Source organism: Parasteatoda tepidariorum, chromosome 3 (assembly GCF_982258835.1).
Source record: "Parasteatoda tepidariorum strain Cologne lab strain chromosome 3, Ptep-v5.0, whole genome shotgun sequence".
Taxonomy (NCBI): domain Eukaryota; kingdom Metazoa; phylum Arthropoda; class Arachnida; order Araneae; family Theridiidae; genus Parasteatoda; species Parasteatoda tepidariorum.
The window spans coordinates 5775465-5798148 of record NC_141757.1 but is presented as its reverse complement, the minus strand read 5'-3'; the positions used below and the strand labels follow the sequence as shown (position 1 = coordinate 5798148).

The 22684-nt window shown below is 31.5% G+C and overlaps 1 protein-coding gene and 1 long non-coding RNA gene across 4 annotated transcripts in view; both read right to left on the bottom strand.

The window, feature by feature from the left end:
* Positions 1-22684, bottom strand: part of LOC147812725 (uncharacterized) — a 284443-nt gene that overhangs the window by 13166 nt on the left and 248593 nt on the right. The gene's annotated exons all lie outside the window — the stretch shown is intronic.
* The window catches only part of cry (circadian regulator cryptochrome), a 32808-nt gene that overhangs the window by 4494 nt on the left and 5630 nt on the right, over positions 1-22684 (bottom strand). For all 3 annotated transcript variants that reach the window (XM_087158667.1, XM_087158668.1, XM_087158669.1), the window contains 6 exons: positions 21828-22077; positions 20388-20540; positions 18596-18768; positions 15067-15234; positions 7497-7674; positions 5992-6149 (listed from right to left, as the gene is read on the bottom strand). In XM_087158667.1, the coding sequence (XP_087014793.1) occupies positions 5992-6149; positions 7497-7674; positions 15067-15234; positions 18596-18768; positions 20388-20540; positions 21828-22077 (1080 nt within the window). The remainder of the gene's footprint in view (positions 1-5991; positions 6150-7496; positions 7675-15066; positions 15235-18595; positions 18769-20387; positions 20541-21827; positions 22078-22684) is intronic.

Genomic DNA, 22684 nt, shown 5'->3' with positions numbered 1-22684 from the left:
TAACTAGTCTAAACTACATAACACGAATACGAAGTCGTGCCTTTGCGAATACACTTTACAATAAAGTTTTGAAATGACGCAAACGTAAGGACAAGTGCGGATGGTAAAACGGCAAATTTATTGAAAACTACAAGGTACATATTGTTACGAAATTCGAGAGTATTCCAGTTTCAATAAGAAAAAAGAAGATCTAAGCATATGCGACAGAAGATGAAGTGGAGTCTCGCCCCGAACGCATTGATTGTCTGCTGTGCTCCGCGCGCTTGGCAGACACCAAGACGCTAGGCCCGGTTAGAAACGGTGGCGTTAAAAACCACGTGAGAGAGCTCGTGAACAAAACAGAAAGAACGAAAAAGATCCGCGGGTGTTTTATAAAAAGGGCCGCCGGCAGTATTGGACAAATTCAAGGACCTATCAAGTTTTTCAAGGACCTAAGACGTTTTTCAAGCACTTTCAAGGACCTAAATTTAGCAAAAAAAAATTCAAGGACTTTCAAGGACTCTCAAGGACCGTGGGAACCCTGCGTATAAATACGAAAATCAATGTTTGATATTATAAACCGCATGAGCAAATCAAGACATTGAATTTTAAACTTGCGTGAATATGAATCGCTACATAGGTTTTTAAAAAGGCGTAAATACGAATCACAATATCGGATTTTTAAATCTCGTAAATATGAATCGCAACATACAATACTCAAATCACGTGAATCAGAATCGCAACATGCAAATATGATAAGCTATGTTTGATATTAAAATCGTGTGAATGAGATCGAGATATTAGCAGATTCCAGGCTTGGGTACTCTGAAAGGCTTGTCAGAAGCAGCGTCGTCTGAACTACAAAAATCGGATCTATCTGGAGGGCGGGTAAAAAATTCCGAAAATCTTATTTGCTGTGGGTAAACAGAGAGAAAACAGCTAAAATAAGTAAAAATGAGAAAGGTTTGGTAGCTATGCAGTTTGAATTTTCTGTTTCTCTTGGAAAATCGGTAAATTTTCTGAAAAAGCGGAATACTTATAAAAAAAAATGAAATTTTTAGAAAAATCTGAATTTTTGACAAAAAAGCTGAAATTCAAGTGATAAAAGTGAAAAAAGCGGAAATCCGCTAAAAAGCGGAAAAATCTCATCCCTGATTTTGGAGAACAATTTACTAATCCCTTCACAAAAGTTACATGAATAATTACTAGTGATGCACTTCAGACTCCAGAGAATTTCAGCATCAAGCACATATCCTTTTGACCAGATAAGAAGACAATGTTACCTCGGCCACTAAAGTTTCTGTTTCACATGGCGCACACGATGTTGAAGGAGTATTTACACCAGATGAATTAGATGTTGATGTCTTTGGAAAAAGAGAACTCAGGGCATGAAACTGCTTTTTTGTTTTACCTTTCTTTGATGTGTGATTTCAGAGCTGATTCTTCCATTTTCGCGATATCGATCTCCTTCATGCATAATCGGCACTTGGCTCTGAATTTCTTTTCGGGCATCGATAAAATCCATTCTTTATAAGCTTGATTATCCATCCATTGGGGATTAAAATAGCACTTCCCAGGCATAACTAGTCTAAACTACATAACACAAATACAAAGCCGTGCCTTTGCGAATACGCTTAACAATAAAGTTTTGAAATGACGCAAATGTAAGGACAAGTGCGTACGGTAAAACAGCAAATTTATTGAAAACTACAAGGTACATATTGTTACGAAATTCGAGAGTATTCCAGTTTTGATAAGAAAAAAGAAGATCTAAGCATATGCGACAGAAGATGAAGTGACAGAAGATGACAGAAGAAGAAGATGAAGACAGAAGTCTCGCCCCGAACGCATTGATTGTCTGCTGTGCTCCGCGCGCTTGGCAGACACCAAGACGCTAGACCCGGTTAGAAACGGTGGCGTTAAAAACCACGTGAGAGAGCTCGGGAACAAAACAGAAAGAACGAGAAAGATCCGCGGGTGTTTTATAAAAAGGGCCGTCGGCAGTATTGGACAAATTCAAGGACCTATCAAGTTTTTCAAGGACCTAAGACGTTTTTCAAGCACTTTCAAGGACCTAAATTTAGCAAAAAAAAATTCAAGGACTTTCAAGGACCGTGGGAACCCTGGACTATTAATGTTCAACTCCGTAGCCTTGTAATTTTGAACCCAATCCAGAAGACAAGGGAGCTTCTAGATCAAGTATTGGAAGAAATTTTGTCTTTGTGGAGGACTTTTTGATGGAACTAACCCGCACTTGAGTTATATGGAGAGGAAGACCACGAAAATATCCCACGGTTAGCTAGACCACAAAAGGTACTTAAACTATTTTATTTAATAACCATTGTTGAACAGACGATCCAATTTTTTGGGTATCCGACAACTAATGTTCAACTGCGTAGCCTTGTAATTTTGAACTCAATTCAGAAGACAAGGGAACTCCTGGATCAAATATTGGGAGAAAGACTTAAACTATTAACACTCAACATATTGCAGTACTGGCAATAGCACTATCTGTTGATGAAGAACAGAAGTATTGTTGCCATCAGCAGATATTTTATTGTCAATTTTTTTTTGTTTTTTTTTTTTTTTAAATTTCTTCAATAAATACGGAGAAGTTTGAAAATATACGGGTAAAGAAGAGATAGTCTTAAAATACAGGAGTCTTTGTTAAAAAACAGGAGACTTGGCAGCTATGATATTGGTTAGGTAGAAAAAAGGTAGGATAGGATATTAGGTAGGATATTGTAGAAAAAATAATTTTATCATTTGAAAATTAAACTTATGTAAAAATGCATTAAATTTTAATTTGAAAAACAAAACTTTGGATTACATGTATTTTTCTATCCTATCAACTTAAGTGAACAGTATTGGTTCAAGTACAATAGAATTACTATGATTCTTTATTGCCGTGACTGAGTAGACATAAGACTGCAAAATACCAATTTGAAAGGATATATTTTCTTGCAAAATAAAGATGATTAATACTTAAATTAATAACTATAGTTCTAGTCATTTTCTACTAATTCTGATAAATATAATTGTTTCTACGATTCTGATAAATATAATTGTAGTTTCTATATTCTTTGGATGGCTGCCAACATGTGTAAGAAAAAAAACCAGGAGATTTTACAAAATAATAAAAATTTCATGATGATTGTCTCATAATGTACTAAATATTTTACACATAGGGGACTTTTAGGGATTTTTATATTCATTAAAATAGAAAGACTGCAAAATTTTCCTGTCATGATTGACAATAAATGAGCTTGAAATGTTATGTATTATGTTTACTCATAATTTTAAGTAGTAATAGGCATATAATTTTTCAAAGATAGTTAAAAGATCTCTTAATAAATTTAAAAAGTTCTGAATAAAAATAAAACTGAACATTTTAAAACAAAATAAAAGGTTCTCAAAAAATTTTTAAAAATGGGACTCACTTCATTATGCATTAGTAATACTTATTAAATAAGTATTCAAGCAAGCAATAATAATCAGTCCCAAAATTCTATTTCAATAGGGATTTTTTTTTAAAAAACTTACTCACAATTTAAAGGAATTTTCTAATAATTTTTATTAAACCAGTAGATCAGGAGAATTTGGCAAAATCCAGTAGAGTTGGCAGCTACAGATATTGAAAAAAAAAAGCATTGCTGTGGGTTTTTTTTTATCCACAAAAACCATTAAATCATTGCTGTCCTTATGAGGCAATTTCTGTAAAATGGAGCTCGTTGAGTACACATAATTTTAAATTTCAAATTGCAAACATTTGCTGAACTATAAACTTTTCTAAGTGTCTAGTTGATAGTTTGTACATTTAATCTAAATTCCTTAGACTATTAGTAATCCTAAGCATGGCTTTTGTATATAAAAGAAAATTAATAAAAAAATAATATATTAAAAATAATAATTTTGGAAGAAAATGACTAGTTTTGCAGGAAATATGAAGTAGCAATAACATCATTAAAATTAATAACATTTTGTCAATTTAGAGAATAAATACCCTTAAGTGAGAGCTTATAATCATTACATTTTTTACTTATCATTTTACTGAATCAATAAAATGAACTTAATTACTTGCATGTTAATTTTCAATAATAAAATATAAATATTAAAAAAGTCAATAAGACTAGACTTAATATTTTTTTTAAAAAAAAGCTGGTCTTTTTAATAAAAAATGGTCTTTTTTTTTTTTTTTTTTTTTTGCTGATTTAAACTATTATTGGGTATAGAATTTGATAAAAAAAAAGAATGTTTCTCCTTTCAAAATCTTATTTCTCTTCTACATTGCTATATTTCCTTTAAAATTTACTTTTAAATTTAAGGCTTAAACAGTATTTACATTTCTTAAATAGTATTTACAGCGGTTTAGTATTTACATTTCTTAAATATCTTCGACTTTTGGGACGATTTCCGAATCGATCTACATCAGCTGAATCATTTCATCAACGAATCTAAAATTAGCTTTTTGTCAGTTTAGAAATCAATGAAAACTTAAAGAATGGAATCATCATCATAGTTGGCTAGACAGCCCAATGTGGGCCAATGCCGTCAGCTGAAGATTTCTCCATAACAACTTCCAACTTATCTTTGATCTCCAAATTCTTTTCATTAATTGCAAGAAAATCAGGCTCCATTGAGTCAGCCCATCTTAACTGTGGCATTCCCCGCCTTCTTGTTCCAGCGGGTCTAAAAGGCAATATCTTTTTTATTGTATTGTCATCACTCATTCAAATCACGTGGGCCATGCAATTCATTTTTATGTATTTAATATCGAGTCGTTTATAAATCCTATACAGTTCAAAGTTAAATCTCCTTCTCCAGTTATTGTTTTCATTTACACCACCAAGTATACTCTGCAAAATCTTTATCTCAAATATTGAGATAAAATTTTTTTCCAGTTTTGTCATGGTCCAAGCCTCAGAAGCATATGTCAAGACTGGAATGAATGAAGTTTTGTAAATGAAGAACTTTGTTTTTCTAGAAAGAAGTCCTAGATTTAAAAAAACCTTCTCAGCCCATAGACAGCCCTATTTGCCAGATAGAATCAGTTTTTTATTTCAGGAGACATTATGTTATAAATAGTAATAATTAATCCTAAGTAAGTAAAACTCCTTAATGTTTCAAATCTATTTCAAGATAGGGGTCTGGGTCTCTGGTTCTTGAGAATAACATATAGAGGGTATCTGCTACATTTTAGATTTTCAAATTATTTAGATTTTCAATTCCACGAATTTTTTATGACTTAACAAAGTTACTATTTTCTCCGACACAAACACAACAATACATTTAATAACATTAATTGAAATGATAGGTATAACCAAAACTGTTACTCAACATCTTCATATTTATTGTAAATTTAAAAATAAAATAAAAATACAGTAAAGAAAGAGTTGAAGCAATAAAATAGCTGAAAAAAAATACAAAAGCAAATAAATTTTTTTCTTTTTTTCTGCAGAATTATATTCTAAAGATACTTTTCTTGTGTATTGGTGAGGAAAGAAATACTCCTGATTTTAATGTTCTCATCTTGGAATAAAATAATTTGTCAGTGACTGGCTTGCTTCAGCTAGAATTTTAAATTGACAAAATAAAAATAAATAAATAAAAATTCTGAAATCACGAAAGTTTAAAAGATACTTCACTCTAGAAATGATGTATTTTCTTTCATTTTTTGAAAGAACACCATAATTTTTAAAGAAGATGATAAAAAAATTTTATATTTTAATAAAATATGACTGTGAGTGGGGATTTTGTAAAAAATTCACATAATCAGTACACCGTGAAATTGGGAGGGGGGTAAATTCTATTTGAAAAATTAAGAGTTTTGCGTGACCTAAATCCATGACTTTCCATGATTTTTTTTAAAAAAGAAAAGAATATTTATGTATGTATGTATATATATATATATATATATATATATATATATATATATATATATATATATATATATATATATATATATATATATATAAATTGTAACTTTTTGAAACAAATAAGAAGCTTGTATACTTGATATAGTTTCCAGAACGATCGAATCGCCGGAGGTAGGTCACAGGAGACACACAGGATGGGCACTGCAGGATGTTTTCAAAAGCAGAACTTGAAACCCACATCCAGTTTCCAGCACAAACAGCAAAATCAGCATCAATCATATATTTCATGAAAGTCTGTTAATCAAACAAACAAAAAATATTTTAACATTGTTAAAACAGTTTTAATAAAGAAATACTCAGTGGTGTAAATAAAACTCATCAGGGTGCGTAGTCAAATCTTTCACCAAAAAATAAGCACCTTTTAAGTATTTTTTAATCACTGAAAAATATTTTTAAGTACTATATACATTAACAAAATGCAAAATAATTTGCATTTCGTTAATGGATATAATGCAACACAATAATGATAAAATAACTAGTTTCTGACAATGAACGATTTTCTTGATTATATTAGTCACCATAAAAAGATCGAGAGATTTTTCGGTTCGATTTCAGAGGGTTGAAAAGGAAGCCTGAATTCCCACTGATATTTCCACAGTATATGCACATACAGACCAGCAAGCATCATGGGTGCAAGTTGGAAAAAAGGCCAAGACTGAAAATGCTTCGACTGAAATACATAACATACACAAAACCCCCTCGACCTATGCAAACTATCTAAGAAAGCTTTACCATAATACATCAAGTTTAAATACTGTACAAAAAATATTTATTTATCTGTCTTTTGATAAAATAACAACAGGACGACCAATAACGTAGACCTAAAAATATTTTTAAGGACAGAAAAAAATTTCCGATTTCCGTCTTCGAGTCAGTCTTGTTTGCGACTTACTTCCGTCCGCGGACATTCTCGAAAGACGGAAATCCGTCCTGGGGACGGAAGACTTTCACCCATGGCAAGCATTTCATCAAACATGTAAAATGATTGGCGCTTTCATAAGCTACGGAGTGCCGAAATGTACTGTGTTTGAATGATTTGTGAAAATGTTGAATAGAACGTGAAAACCATGCTTTTGCATAATATGAGACGAAAATTGACATGGTAAAGAAAAAAATCTCACTTTCGAAAAGGGAAAATTCAGCACTTTTTGAAAACACCAAATGAAAAAAAGGACCTTTAGGGGCTTTAAAAAAAATATTGAATAAAAGCACCAGCACTGCTTAATAACACTTTGCAATATGTCTAATGGTGCAGGAGGCACACAAGGCTTGAGGGCGCATGATCCAGAAATAATATGTTATATGCGCAAACAGCAGCCTGCGTCAGCATTCGAACATAATATTAAAAAAACTATACAAATTTTTTGGATAATAAAAAAAAAGAAAAACCTGACATTGCACATTTAAGTTTTGACAAGCCAAATCAAAATAAATGTAGTTTTTTATTGCTTTTAATTTCCAGTTATAAAAATCACAATAATTTTATTCAATAATATTATGAAATTTTTGTAGTCAAAGATTCAAGTTCATTATCTTTACAAAAAAAATTTGTTTTGAACAGAAAATAAAACAAAAGCATACTTTAAATCCTTCTTCCCACGATATCCATAAATCTCCTCTCGTAAGAAAACATGCGATGGCGTTACGTGCAACATGGTGAATCCACCCTTCTTGGCGCATTTGTCTCACTGCAGCATCAATTAAAGGGAAACCAGTTTTACCTTCGTTCCAACACTCTAACATAGAATCATTCTCCTCCCTTCAACAGAAATTACAATATTTTTAAAAAAAATCTAAACAAATGATACATTATGTGGAGGAAATAAGTAGACTCGCTTCTTATTATAAAATATAATATATTAACAACTTTGAATAATAACAATTACGTACATATTAAAAACCGGAGAATTATCAAGCAGCAGCAGCAGAAAGAAAACATTAGTATTCTTTTATTTGTGTTCCTCGTTGCTATGGGATACGAGACTGGCAGCGTTGAGTTGTAGTAGGCAGGTCACCACAGTACTCCCCCTCCAGTGCTAACGATTCTTTTCTTACAAATATTTCGGATTGAAGCACACTCGACGTCCCGAGCGTGTTGCTGTCGTAGCATTTGCTAAGTCGGGCGTCGTGGTTTTAGATGGTGCTGATGACGCATGTGTTACAGTGGCTTCAGGTTTCCAGATGAATGCTGGTTTAAGTCGGTCGATATTAACGTTAACTTCTTTTTCGTTTACTAAAATTTTGAATGTTTTTTCGTTTCGAGCTAGTACTTGATGTGGTCCTGAAAATTTTGGTGCAAGAGAAGGCTTTGGAGCATCACATCTGAGAAAAACGTGAGATGAGTTTCTAAGTTCTTTGTGTACGAAGACAGTTTGTTTGCAATGAGCGCTGGTAGGAACTGGTCGTAATTTTGACATGCAGTTTCTAAGTTGAATGTAAAAGGGTCATTGCTGTTAGGTGGATTGACTGAATGTACGAAATCTCCTGGCAAACGGAGAGCAGTACCGGCAGAAGAGGCATTCAGATCCTCTTTCAACGCTGATCGAAGACCTAGAAGTACGGTAGGTAACACCTCAGTCCACTGTATTGCAGTGTGGCATCGAATTGATTGTTTTAAAGAGCGATGAAATCTCTCGACAATTCCATTGGAACTTGGATGGTAAGGACTGGTTCTTACTTTGTAAGTTCCCAAATACTTAGCTAGCGATGTGAAGAGTTAGGATTCGAACTGGCGCCCTTGGTCAGTAGAAATCTGTTCCGGAACTCCAAATCGAGAAATCCAAACTGAGTAAAACGCATTTGCCACAGTACTAGCTGAAATATCCACTAAAGGAACGGCTTCGGGCCAGCGAGTAAATCGGTCAATGCAAGTAAGGAGATATGAATATCCATTAGAAGGCGGCAATGGTCCGACCAAGTCGAGATGCACGTGATTGAACCGAGATGATGGCAAATTAAAAGTTTTAAGTGGGCTGGTGGTGTGTCTGACAATTTTAGATTTTTTGCACTCCAAGCATGAACGTGTCCAGCTCGCTATGTCTTTTTGCATACTAGGCCACACAAAACGTTGTTGTATAAGTTTCCTTGAAGCCTTGATGCCAGGATGTGAAAGACGATGTAATTGACTGAAAATGGCATGTCGAAACCCAGGGGGAACATATGGTCGAATTCTCGAATCCTGAACATCACAATAAAGTGATTTTCCAGGTGTTAGCTGCATAGGCTGCAAGTTGAGATTGTTGGTAGTTTTGTTTTTCAAGAGGGCCTGTAGTTCTGTGTCCTGATATTGTTCATCCGCAAGGGCAGCAAAGTCAATTGGCGAAGGAATGGCTAATTCTTCGATACGAGACAAGGTGTCTGCTACGATATTTTGTGAACCCTCCACATAACGGATATCGGTTGAAAATTGGCTTATGAAGTCCAGGTGTCTCATTTGACGAGGGGAGGCTTTATCTGAACGCTGTTGAAAAGCATAGGTTAATGGTTTGTGATCAGTGAAAATCATAAAAACGCGTCCTTCCAACATATGTCTAAAATGCTTTACCGCTTCATAAATTCCTAATAATTCGCGATCGTAAGTGCTGTATCTGGTTTGGGCTGGTGAGAGTTTTTTAGAAAAATATGAAAGTGGTCTCCATGATTTTTGATCTTTCTGTTGTAAAACTGCTCCTATACCTGTTGTCGATGCGTCAACGTAGAGTGATAATGGTTTAGATGCTGAAGGATATTGCAAATTAGTTGCCGAAATTAAATCATTTTTACATTTTTGGAAAGCATCGCGTGATTCTGTGGTCCAGGTTATAACACGTTTGTCATTTTTCTTGCTTCCAACCAAAAAAGAATTTAGAGGTGCTTGTATGGTCGCGGCATGAGGTAGGAAACGTCGGTAAAAATTGAGCATGGCAAGAAATCTTCTTAAGTCCTTTACTGTAGATGGTTCGGGCATATCGCGGATAGCGGTGACTCTATCTGAAAGGGGTCGAACGCCATCAGCGGAAATTTCATGACCAAGAAAGGATACTTTTTGTTGGCCAAAAACGCATTTGGAAGGATTGAGGCTGACTCCGTAACTCTGAAACCTTTCAAAAATAGTTCTTAAATGAGATAAGTGTTCTTGTTCTGAAGAGGAAGCGATTAAGACGTCATCAAAATAAGGTACACAAAAGTCCAGGCCGATTAACACCTGATTCATGAAGCGTTGGAACGTTTGAGTGGCATTGCATAAGCCGAAAGTCATGACTGGAAACTCAAATAGTCCGAAAGGCGTTATAACCGCAGTCTTAGGAACATCAGCTGGATTAACGGGTACTTGGTGGTACGCCCGCTCAAGATCAACAGTTGTAAAAATAGTTTTTCCCTCTAAGACTTGCATACAGTCTTGAATGTGCGGGACTGGGTAACGATCAGGAATTGTAGCTGCATTTAACCGGCGATAATCCCCGCACGGGCGCCAGTTACCATTTCGTTTCCGAACTAGATGGAGCGGACTGGCCCATGAACTTTTCGAAGGGCGGCAAATTCCCTGTTCCATCATGTATTGAAATTCATCTTTGGCGGCTTTGAGCTTGTCTGGAGGTAAACGTCTTGGTTTAGAACCAATTGGGGGTCCGGTAGTTTCAATATAATGTAGTACATCGTGTTTGGGTTGTGAATTACCCATAACTGGGCGCGTGATTGTAGGAAATTCTCTGAGAAGTTGATGCCATGGAGAAGTATCGGAAATCAGTTTAATGTTTAAATCTTGACTATTGCGAATTTCTCCCGGGTAAGATAAGTTCGTTGAAGAATCTACTAAACGGCGATTTTTAAGATCAACAAGCAAAGAAAATTTTTGCAAGAAGTCGGCGCCAATTATAGGACTTGAAACGGAGGCGATAATGAATGGCCACTGGAATTTGCGGCGCAATCCTAAGTCAACAGATATCAGGCGTTCACCAAAAGTTTGTATAAGAGTTCCATTTGCTGCGTAAAGTTGTAATTTGGTTTGGCGCTTTTGCTCATGAAAATGTGGTGGAACGACAGAAACATCAGCCCCGGTGTCTACAAGAAATTTTAAACCGGAATTCTTATCGATGACAAAAAGGCGTGCAATATTTCGGCCGCTGTCGTTCACGACTTTTAGCGACGGCCCATCTCGTTTCCCTGGTTGTTATAACGACACGGTTGGCGGCATTTGTTTGCCTTTTCTCCAAAATTGTGATGGTAAAAGCAAATACCCGGAGGAGGGCTTTCATAACGTTTCCTCGATGGGCTACGACGTGCATATCGACCACGTGATGGAGAGCGATGGCGCCGAAAAGTTTCAGCTTGAATGGCTACTAATTGAGAGACCTGTTTGGACAATTCATTAATTTGAGCCTGTAACACCTCAATACCTTGATCAGAAGTTTGAACTGCATGTATTTGCGTTGGCATGACCAGCTCGTGTATTTTATCAGCGATTTCGGACAGTTTCGTAAGAGGCTCACTACTGGCAGCTAAAATGGCTTGCATGTTTGATGGGAGTCTATTCATCCATAATGTTTTAAGAATATTGTCCGTTAGGTTACCGGCGGATAAGTCTGACATTTTAGACAACAATTGAGAAGGCCTCATATCACCCAGCTGTAAATCTTGCAATAGTTGCTTGATTTTAACTGTTTCGGATTCTGAATAAACAGAAATTAATTTTTCTTTTAAAGATTTGTATTTTTCCATCGCCGGTGGACTAATGATAATTTCACGAACTGATTGAAGTACTTCTGATTCTAAAGCGGAGATCGCTGTATAAAATTGAGTTTCGTCAGCAGTAATGTGACTCAATTTAAACTGCGCATCCAGTTGAATGAACCATAGCGATGGGTCTTGGCGACAAAATGGCGGAGGCTTAACTGAAACTCGCGCCAATTGTGAAGAATCATTGTTGTCAACCATTTTAGATCAGTCAAATATACTCAATAACACAGAAAAATAATCAATATACGTATATAGCGACGCAGCTTCTTGGTACTTTAAATCAGAGAAATTGGCGATTCAAATTCTACACACCATACATAGCTCCGATAAAATTCTGACATAAATATGTTGACTTACCAGAAAGTGGCAAAACACTTTAAATCAAAGGTAAAATGTCTTACTTGAATTTCATCACTCTTGACAACTTATGGTTGCTCAGGCTTTTGCATATTAACTCCATATTCGTGCAACATTGCAGGTTGTGATTCGTAATAAATCCGAGGTCACCAGTTTGTGGAGGAAATAAGTAGACTCGCTTCTTATTATAAAATATAATATATTAACAACTTTGAATAATAACAATTACGTACATATTAAAAACAGGAGAATTATCAAGCAGCAGCAGCAGAAAGAAAACATTAGTATTCTTTTTTTTGTGTTCCTCGTTGCTATGGGATACGAGACTGGCAGCGTTGAGTTGTAGTAGGCAGGTCACCACACATTAGTTCATGAAAATTTTTTAAAACTAAAGTCATATGGAGTAAAACACAATAAAAAAATAATAGAGGTTTCTAGGTAATCTAGGTTTTTTTTTAGAGATACCTATTCTATGAAAATTGAGACATAATTTGTGAAAATTAAATATTAATTTCACAAATTATGTCTAAAAAAATCAACACAAAAATGGGAAAAATAAGGAAAAAATTTCCACTACAAATAAAAATCATTTTTGACTGGTAAATTTCTATATATTTTCCACCCATATATTCCAAAAAAATTTGCTATTGTAAAATTTCGGGCTAATAATTGTATCTAAATTACAAAATACATAAAAATCATTGTTTGTAGTTAAATTTCATCTTGAATTTAATAAAATCATTCATTTTCAATACTAGTACTTAAAGTCATTTTAATTATGAGAACATTTTCAACAGTTCACTTCACAGAGAAAAAAATGGTTCATAAAAAAATAAAGGACTTTTAGAATAAATTTACAATAGCATTTAATGTTCGAATTTCGACTTCCTGTTAAGTTTATAGAGGCTTGTCGTTTCATTTTAGAAAAACTCAGTTAATCACACTCCAATGTTGTTGTTTTTTTCCACTTTGCAATGATCTCATTTTTTATTTCTAAAAAGTGAACCTTCAAATAATATAAGATATCAAATAAACACTCTTTCGAGACTTTTTGAATCAAAAACTAACTAACAAATCTTTTTATCATGTTATTAAACTATTTTTTTTTCTAAAATTTTTTTTTAAAATTGAATTTAAATAATTTACTGCTAGTTATAAAAGGATAAATTTCTCATGAAAAGAATAAAATTTATAGATATCAGGGAATTTTAAATAAACTAGAACTTCTTTTCCACAATTAGATATACAAAAATATCTATTGATTTATTGTCAGAAAATTCATTTTTTCATACTAACTATTGACTAGTCTTGAGGGCAAAAAAAAATATTATTTTATTGGAGGTCAGTTTTTTTTTAACTAATAAATCTATATCGAAATTTCCAATATTGTAAGATTAAATATTTATATATTTTTTATTTTATAACCATCGTTGAACAGCTGCCCCAAGTTTTGGGTTTACAACTACCAATGTTCAACTCGGTAGCCTTGTAATTTAGAACCCAATTCAGAACACAAAGAGACTCCTGGATCAGATATTGGGAGAAATTTGCTTTTGTGGAGGACTTTTTGATGGAGCTAAACCACATTTGCGTTACATGGAGAGTAAACCACGAAAACCTCCCACGGCTAGATTGACGTCAATCAAAGGGAATAAAATAGTATATATTGCGCAGATCCAATAAAAGACATTACTTTTTTATATATATTCAATGTATTTGTTTGGAAGAAAAAAATACATGAAGTTAAAAATTTGGCCTTTGAAAATAAGAGCAATAAGAGAGTACCTTACAGGATTCAAACATAAAAATACATACAAAACATACATTTCAAACATAAAAATTAGAAATAGAAAAGAATGAAAATTATGCATAAAAAAATTCAAAATAGTTGAGGAAAAGCATTTCTTAATTGGCTAAAGATATAAAAAAAATATATTATTTATATTCGTGTAATTTTTTTTATAATTACATTATATTCAAAATAGCAACTGCAATATTTAGTAAAAATTATGCAAAAAAATGTTTTAATGAATAAATAAAATAATAACACTACTCAAACAATTTCAAGAAACATTTTTAAAGATTGTAACAGCACATTAACTAAAAATCGCAAGCAGGTGTGATTTTTTTCAAAAAACATTCAAAGTTTTTTCTAAATAAATATTTCACTAATTAAAATCTGGATGCTCTCAATTCCTTTTTTAAAAAATATAAAACTAATTAAAATTCGTTTGTACTATGTCTTCACTGTTAAATATGGACTCTATAAGTATATGAATTGAATTTTAAAACTAATTAAAATTTGTTTGTACATCTAATAAGAAGATATCAAATGAAATTAGAATTTACAAATAATTCGACAACCAAATAATTTAAATAACTGATATTGGATTGTTAGAAAAAATTTTTTACTACTAATACATACCATATATGCTTTTATAAAACTGGTTATAAATTAGTTATTTCATAATAATTTAATTTTAATTAACTATTTTACCGTTATGTAACGTATACATCATGATAAAATATATAATGAACCTATGTATGCTTTTTTAAAAATCTTACAAAAATTTTTTTAAACATATCAAAAGATTTATTGTTATTAGACACAAATGCAGGTAAATATTACATTTCAAAAAATTCTTAAAAAAAAATAAAAGTTCAAAACAAGTGAAATAAAATCTATCTTTCATTAAATAAAAACATACTTTTTCTCAAATACGATATTAAATTTTTTTAAATGTTCTCTCATGATTAAAACAAGTAATATAAAAATAATTTTAAGTCAATTCCTACTTAGATCAGCAAAGAAATTTTTTTATTTCAGTTACATTGTGTTAAATAATTACAATTTTTTCATCCATATAAAACTAAAATTGATTCATTACATTTAATGAATGAATTATTATTTGAAAAAAACTGTATTAACATCAAGTGTCATCCACTACAAGTTTAAAAAAAATTTATTTGAACTCGAGTGGATGAATAAAAAGTATTTTATGAACGATTGAACATTTGAACAAGTAAAGGGAGAGTGTGAACTAATAGTAGAAATTGAAAAAAAAAATATAGTACATACCAGGCTATTGACAGGCAAATAGGATTCCTTAACATTTCCCCATAATATGGATTATTCATGCACATTGCATAGAAGTATTCTCTCCAAAAAAGTTGTCCAGCAAAACCATCCAAATCATAATAATCCATACTTTCAGATACATGTAAATTCAAAAGATCCCAATAAAACCTAAACATTGAATAAGAAATACATTAACATTTTTTTATAGAATAAAGAACTCTCCAAGGTTTCGAGGGGAAACTTTTTAAATATCTATACTATAAATGTCATAACAGTCTAATATGCTTAAATAAGTAAACTTAAAATATTTGGTAATTTGTAGTAATAGCATTTAATGTTATTTGAAAAATGTTTTTTTTTTTCCTTTAGAATATGGGCTTAGTTTGTTTTTTATATGTAATGGCAGTTTGTTATTTTATTTGAAACGATTTCTTACAATTTAATGTAAATTGTATTTCTTTCATTTCACAACACCTTTCAGTCCCTTATTCAAATTTCGTTCAGGCTAAATAAATGCATGTGACTTAAAAAATAACCATTTATTGACTTTTTAATTGTAAAATATAAAATAGTGTAATTCATGTTCTTTGACGCAGGTGTCTAACGAAAGAATATAATGAGTAGTAACTACTAAAAAAACCGCACTCTATTCTACTGGGCAAATCAGTCATATTTATCCCACCTACCAAATTTAATGGTTACTATGCATAATTTTTAGTTATTATACATAATCGCCAGTTTATTACTTTTACCGTAACATATGTTTATATACATATATAAGTATATTATATAGCATAATAAAGACAAAATGGATAAAAAGAAAAACAAAGAAAATTAATAAGTTTTATTTACTGCACTGTTAGCTGTAAGTACTCATAAAATGAGTTAAAAATGTAGAGAAAACATGGAAAATAATAAAGGTTAATGAAAAGAGAAGAAAGATTATTAAATTAAAATAAAATATTATTAAAAAAAATATTTTGAAAAAAATTAAAAATTATTAAAATATTTTATTTTAACAATGTTTTTCCTTCTCTGTTCTAATTGTATAATATTATTAATTCATTAAAATAACATGGAGCGGTAGAAATTCCAGGTTGGTAGCTCTGAAAACCATAACACAATGTTTCATGAACAAATAATTTAACTGATATAAATTAGCCATTTAGTATACATAGTAATAACAATCACACATCTTTTAGTAGAGCGAGGAAAAAACCCTTACTACAAAATGATTCTTTAACAAGAATGAAATATTTACAACACAAAATAAATTATTATTTAAATAATTATTACAAATAAATAGTATAATGCCTTTAAGATATCATAAAATCACAAAAATTACTTTTTTGTTATAAATTGTATTGACTTTTTGGTAGTTACTAATTTCTATAGAATTGTAAATAATACCGTTACGTACAAAACTTTTAGTTGATAAAGCAGCATTTTCAAATTATTCAAAAATAGTTTTTCTATGCAAAATATACAAATAATTTTTCTTGACTTTCACACAATTTTAGATAGTTTCTTGTATTTTTATAACTCCCATTTAAAGCATGGTAGAAGATCTTTATAATTCAAATTTTGCAAACTGAGCTTTGCACTTAGTGGAATTTCCTGTTATCATTTCACTCATCTTTAAATCTATTTGAAGGAACTGATTTTTTTCTCTTAAAACTACAAAAAAAAGTGGTTGGTTCAAATTTATCATAAATCGTCTATATATCGTATTTGTGAAATTGCAAAAATGTATTTTTAATTTTGTGAATAAGTGAATATAAGGTTTTCATTCTAAACATTCTCATAATAGTTTGCATTCTAATTTATGTATTTAATATCTAAATCTGTATCACAATATTTGAGAGACAGATTTTGCGGAGTGGGAGTATGCTTGGAGGTGTAAATGAAAACAATAACTGGAGAAGGATATTTAACTTTGAACTCTACAAGTTTTATAAACAACCCAATATTATTAAATACATAAAAATAAATAGAATGAATTAGATGACCCACGTGATTCAAATGAATGATGACAATACAATAAAAAAGATACTGCTTTTTAGACCCACTGGAACAAGAAAGCGGGGAATGCCATGGTTGAGATGGGCTGACTCGGTGAAATCTGATTTAATTAATGAAGAGAATTGGAGATAAATGATAAATCGGAAGTCATTATGGAGAAATCTTCAGAGGAAAGCATTGTCCCACAATGGGCTGTCTGGCCAACTATGATGATGAATTCCTTAAAGAATTTTTGGGAATCTGAAGACATTTCAATTTATGATTTAAAAAAAAGTTTTGTATCCCAATGAAGAGTTTTGTGAGAATCACTTTAAAAGATTTTGCCCAGTAAATTCTCTTTCGCTTATTTTCCCTTTCGACCAGGCTTATAGTTCTGAAAATGTATTATTTTTAATCAGAGTTGACATTATTTAAATGATCTGATATTTTCTAAAAAGAAATAATTTATGAATGCATTATTAGAGTTCTAGTCCCGCAGTGGATTGATTGTAAAGATACGGTTCTCAGTAGAACACCGAGGTCGAGCAACTCTGGCTACGATCAGTAAGCGGGTGGGTGACCACTTTGATCAGCCTGCGTAGGGATCGAGGAAGCGCAATATCGGTCCTCGTTAAACTGTTCTACCGAAAAGTGCTAGATTTCTCCCACAGGTCGTCAAACTACCAACAAAAGAAGGGGATCCATCCTTTCTGCAGAGGATTGAAATGATGAAGACATGTGCATACCTGCCATGATTGGAGAAATAAAATGAGAGAGATTTTATAAGCAAAATTTTTTGGGCTCTGAGTTAAGTTTTCATACATCATGTAAGTCAAAAAGAGAAATTCAAAATTGGAAATATTATAAGCACTTACATTTAGTGTGAAGTGCAAAATATGCATATAAATATTAATCTAAAGAAGATATTTTTAAATCATTGTTTATAATTACTTAAACTATTTTATTTCATAACGGTCATTGAACACCAACCCAATTTTTGGGTTTACGACTAGCATTGTTCAACTACAGAGCCTTGTAATTTTAAACCCAATCCAGAAGACAAGGAATATCCTGGATCAATCAAGTACAGGGAAAAATTTTCCTTTGTGGAAGATTTCATGATGAAACTAAACCACATGAGTTACATGGAGGAGAAAACCTCAAAAATGTCCCACTGTTAGCCTGACTGCAAGGGGTACTTAAACTATTAACACCCAACCAACTGCAATACTGGCAATAGCCCTATCTGTTGAGAAATAAGAGAAGTATTTTTGCCCTCAGCTTATATTTTATTGCCAAAAAATTTCGTTCAAAAAATTTCTTCAACTAATACGGAGAAATTTGAGAATAAACAGGATATAGTCATAAAATACAGGAGTCCTCATTATAAAACAGGAGACTTTGCCGGTATGCTTTTGTATCTTTAAAATTATCATTTTTATATTGACTTAAAAACTTGTGGCAACAAGTTTCTTGTAATAAGTCATACACTTAGAACTTTTACTGTAATATTGGATAAACAACTTACTTTCTAACAGATAAACATCCCATAGAAAGTGGAGCACTCAGAGACATGGAAGGACTTAAAAGGTCTGGTTGGGCTTGATTTGGCATCAAAATTCCTGACTCAGCTGCATCTTTCTCGATTTGCAGTCGGTTGTTCAGAAGCTCCAGTGCCTTCCTTTCTCCTCCCATCCAAATCTTTAACATTCGTACAAAACATATTAACATTCATATAGCTGATTATAAATACATTAAAAAGAAACAAAATTATGTAACTTTTACAACAAAAAAATTTTTTTAAACCTTTAAGATAAGCTCTAGATAAAACATTTTTTTAAAATTTAGCTATTAAACTTTTGGTACTATTTCATCAGATTTTGACTTAATTCAGATTTAGATGTTACGAGGGCATGAGCTATAGGTGATCGCAACGCTCAAATACACCATCTGGGGAGAAGACCGGTTACTTGCTTTTGGTCCTTCCCCTTTTCCTCTCCTCCTCTTTTCAGTCGTATAGGAGTGTACTATGATGCTTTTCTTTTTCTTAATATTTTTCGCTTTTAATTGATAAAAATATTTTTTTTTAAATTCCCAAGATCCTTTCTTAAAGAACTATGTTTTAATGAAGTTTTAAGTTCCATATAGTTTCCTGACTTAAAAGATTTTAAACTAGTTTCATATAGGTACGTACTTCCTTCTTCTGTGACTCTCCACACGCTAAGCATGAGAAGAGTTGATATAGGTAGAGTTCTGCTCTACGCCATCTGTAGCCCATTTCGATAGCCAATTATAAATAAAGATATATATTTAAAGCTAACAGAGCACAAAATAAAGAAAAAAAACTTTACATGCTAAAAAACTTCTGATCTAATGATAGAGTTAGCATGTACTATGATGCAGTATTCATAGTTAATCCCTAAATTTGCCAATGAGCACAAACCCTATTTTAAGTTAAAAATCAAATATAAGAATGTAAATTCACAGAATAAACAAGCAAGATTATTTAAGTTATTTTAATATGCAGACTTTAAGCAAATACCCCATATTTTATAACTCACAACGAAATTTTTGCATTTTAAATATGAAAGCAAATTATAAAAAGATTTACATATCTTAGGAAATTTATGAATCATTTCCAATATAAGTATGAAATTGATTTAAACAAATTTTAAGATAAAAATTTTACATCTTTATTACAATATTTGAATTTTTGAGGCATTCTATTATGGGGCCTAGGGGCACAGTAATCAGTTCTTGGTTTAACCACTGACAGTAGAAAGGCTCCAATGTGTTAGCAGACAGTGTCAGGGTGCGTAGCCACATTTTTCAACAAAAAAAATTAAGCACCTTTTAAGCACTCAAAAAATGTTTTTAATCACTTCCCAAAAAAAAAATCATACTTAGGATATTGCGCAGTAATAAAAATTATTATTTTCTATAGTTTAAAGTTCCTAATTTATAAACATAAAATCAATAATTTTCCAGAAATTTACATAATCATGATAAAATAACTAGTTTCTGATAAATAATGCTGAGAAAATTAAGAATTTTTTATTTTTTTGTAATTTAGAACGCCTCTCAATACAGCAAAGGAACAATCTCCTTTTAAACGATAGAAAATTAAGCACTTTTTACAAACCCCATATAAAAAAAGCATCTTCAAGGGCTTTTAAAAACGTAAATAAAAAATAAGCACCTTCAAGCACTTTTAAAAAACGTTTCGCACCTTGAGTGTGACTTTGAGTGCAGTTTTTGCTAACATAAATATCTTTAAAATTTCACATTAAAAAGTAAAGAGATTTAAAGTAAAAAGCAACCCTATTTGTTTGTTCAGGGCATTCCATTGTTGCTCCTAAATCTTCAGGAGATGATGGAATTTTAGAATCCAAAACTTCTTCATTCGATAACATTATATTTTCGAATTTCAATGGAGGTTCAGGCTTTGGGGGTGGTCCTAGTGACTGTGCAACCTACAAGGAATAAAAAAAGTTTATTATAAATTTTTTTTTAATGTGCGTTCTACTTCTAAATATATTTTATTTTGGATTATATAAAATTTTATTTCAAACACCGAATTTTATTATAAATGCACAGGGTGCATCGCCAAATCTTTTAACACAAAAATAAGCACTCAAAAAATATTTTTAAGCACTATATACATTAAAGAAATGCAAGGTAATTTTTGAAGACTTTACGTGATTATGATAACAAGCTCATTAGCTGGAAAAATCCAGAAGTGTAAAATAATTTAATAAATATTCCCTATCATGAAATAAGTAATCTAAATGACATATTTTATTAGCTTTTCCTCATTAAAAATTTCAACTTTATATTTTTATCGATTTCTGCTTTTATTTTATCATTCAAACATTCAACATTCTAAAATTAATTTGCCTTTATTCAACAGTTACTGCATCAGATTTCATGATTTTTTTAATGTGATGATGAATTACAAAATGTGAAATAGGAAATAATTAGTGTATCATCTTCTTACAAAATGTGAAAGTATCGCCCAATATATTAGAATAAAAAAAATATTACATATTCAGTCAAAAAAATTATTTTACTTGATCCAATTTTTTTTATTTATTATTTTATTTATTTATTTTTTTGACGTTTATGCTTTTGTAACATTAAATTAGTAACATGTACATTTCAAGGGCAATTGTGAGCCCAACTCAAAAATCCTTAATTACGCCTTTCAAAAAATTAATGTCTTTATAAATTTAAACCATTGATATATTCAAAACATGAAACTTTAAATAAATTATATGCAGCATAATTTAAATTAATAATTTTGTATAAGTTTACCTTTATTTCTAATAACATTTATTATCCTACCAGAAACAAAGATTTACAAATGAAAGAGATGCCTAATAGACATATTATAATATTTTTTAATAAAATATACAAGATTTCTTGTACATAAATGTGATCGATGATTTCTTGAAACTTCTGGATCCCGGATTACGGGAAACTTCCGGACAAAAAATCCGAAAATCCGGATTTTTTCCGGAGAAAAATCATCTGACATTTGTTATTTTTAAGTATCTTGCAGAAAGATATTAGTATTAGAGGTATGTCGCAGAAAGGCCAAAAAAATTCTTCCACAGGAGTAACTAAATAAATAACAATGAAGTGTAATGCAATCAAAATGAATATTTTCAAACAGTTCTATATTTGTAAATATTTATGGCTCCTTTTGTGCATTTAAGATTTAAAAAAAAGAAAGAAAAAGAAACGCTGAATACAATTACCTGACAAAAAACATTATATGTGACAGGTGGGTTTCCTCTGTTGGCTTTAAGTATATCTTTAGGATCATACAAAGTGTGAGAAACTTTATTGATTATTTCAACATTCCTTTCTCTGCAAAAGTCTTGAATAGAAGATTCCACATCAGTCCAAACGGGTTGGATATCATCTTCGTAGGATAAGTGCGTAATGTTCCAGTCAGTCATCAAATCTTTCATAATCTTAGTCGGCTCACCACAGAAAACATACAGTCTGACAAAATTATAAATTGGCTATCATATTTATTCAAATCACAATATTTTAATTTCACAGTCAAAAAATTAGCACCTTTTAAGTACTTTTTAAGTACTCAAAAAATATTTTTAAGCACTACATACATTAACAAAATGAAAAATAATATTCGACTTTACATGATCATGATAAAATAACTAGTTTCTGACAAAGAACGCTTTTTCCTGATTACATTAGCCACCATAAAAATATCGAGAGATACTTTGATTCGATTTCAGAAGCTGGAAAATATCTTGCAAAATGCAGCAGAGTTACATATGAGAGTGCAATTATCTCACCGGACTCAGCTCAGTAGACGCACATGCGGACACGCAAGTATTTCATCCAACCTGTAAAAAGATTGGCACTTTCATACCCTACGGACAGACGGTACACTGAAATGGATTGTGGTGGAATGAATAGTGAAAACATTAAATAGAACAATGTGAAAACCTTGCTTTGCATAATATGTGATGAAAATCGACATGGTAAAAAAAATTTTCATTTTCGAAAAAGGAAAATTCCGAACTTTTTAAAAACAACACATGAAAAAAAGCACCGTTAAGGGCTTTTAAAAAAATTTAATTAA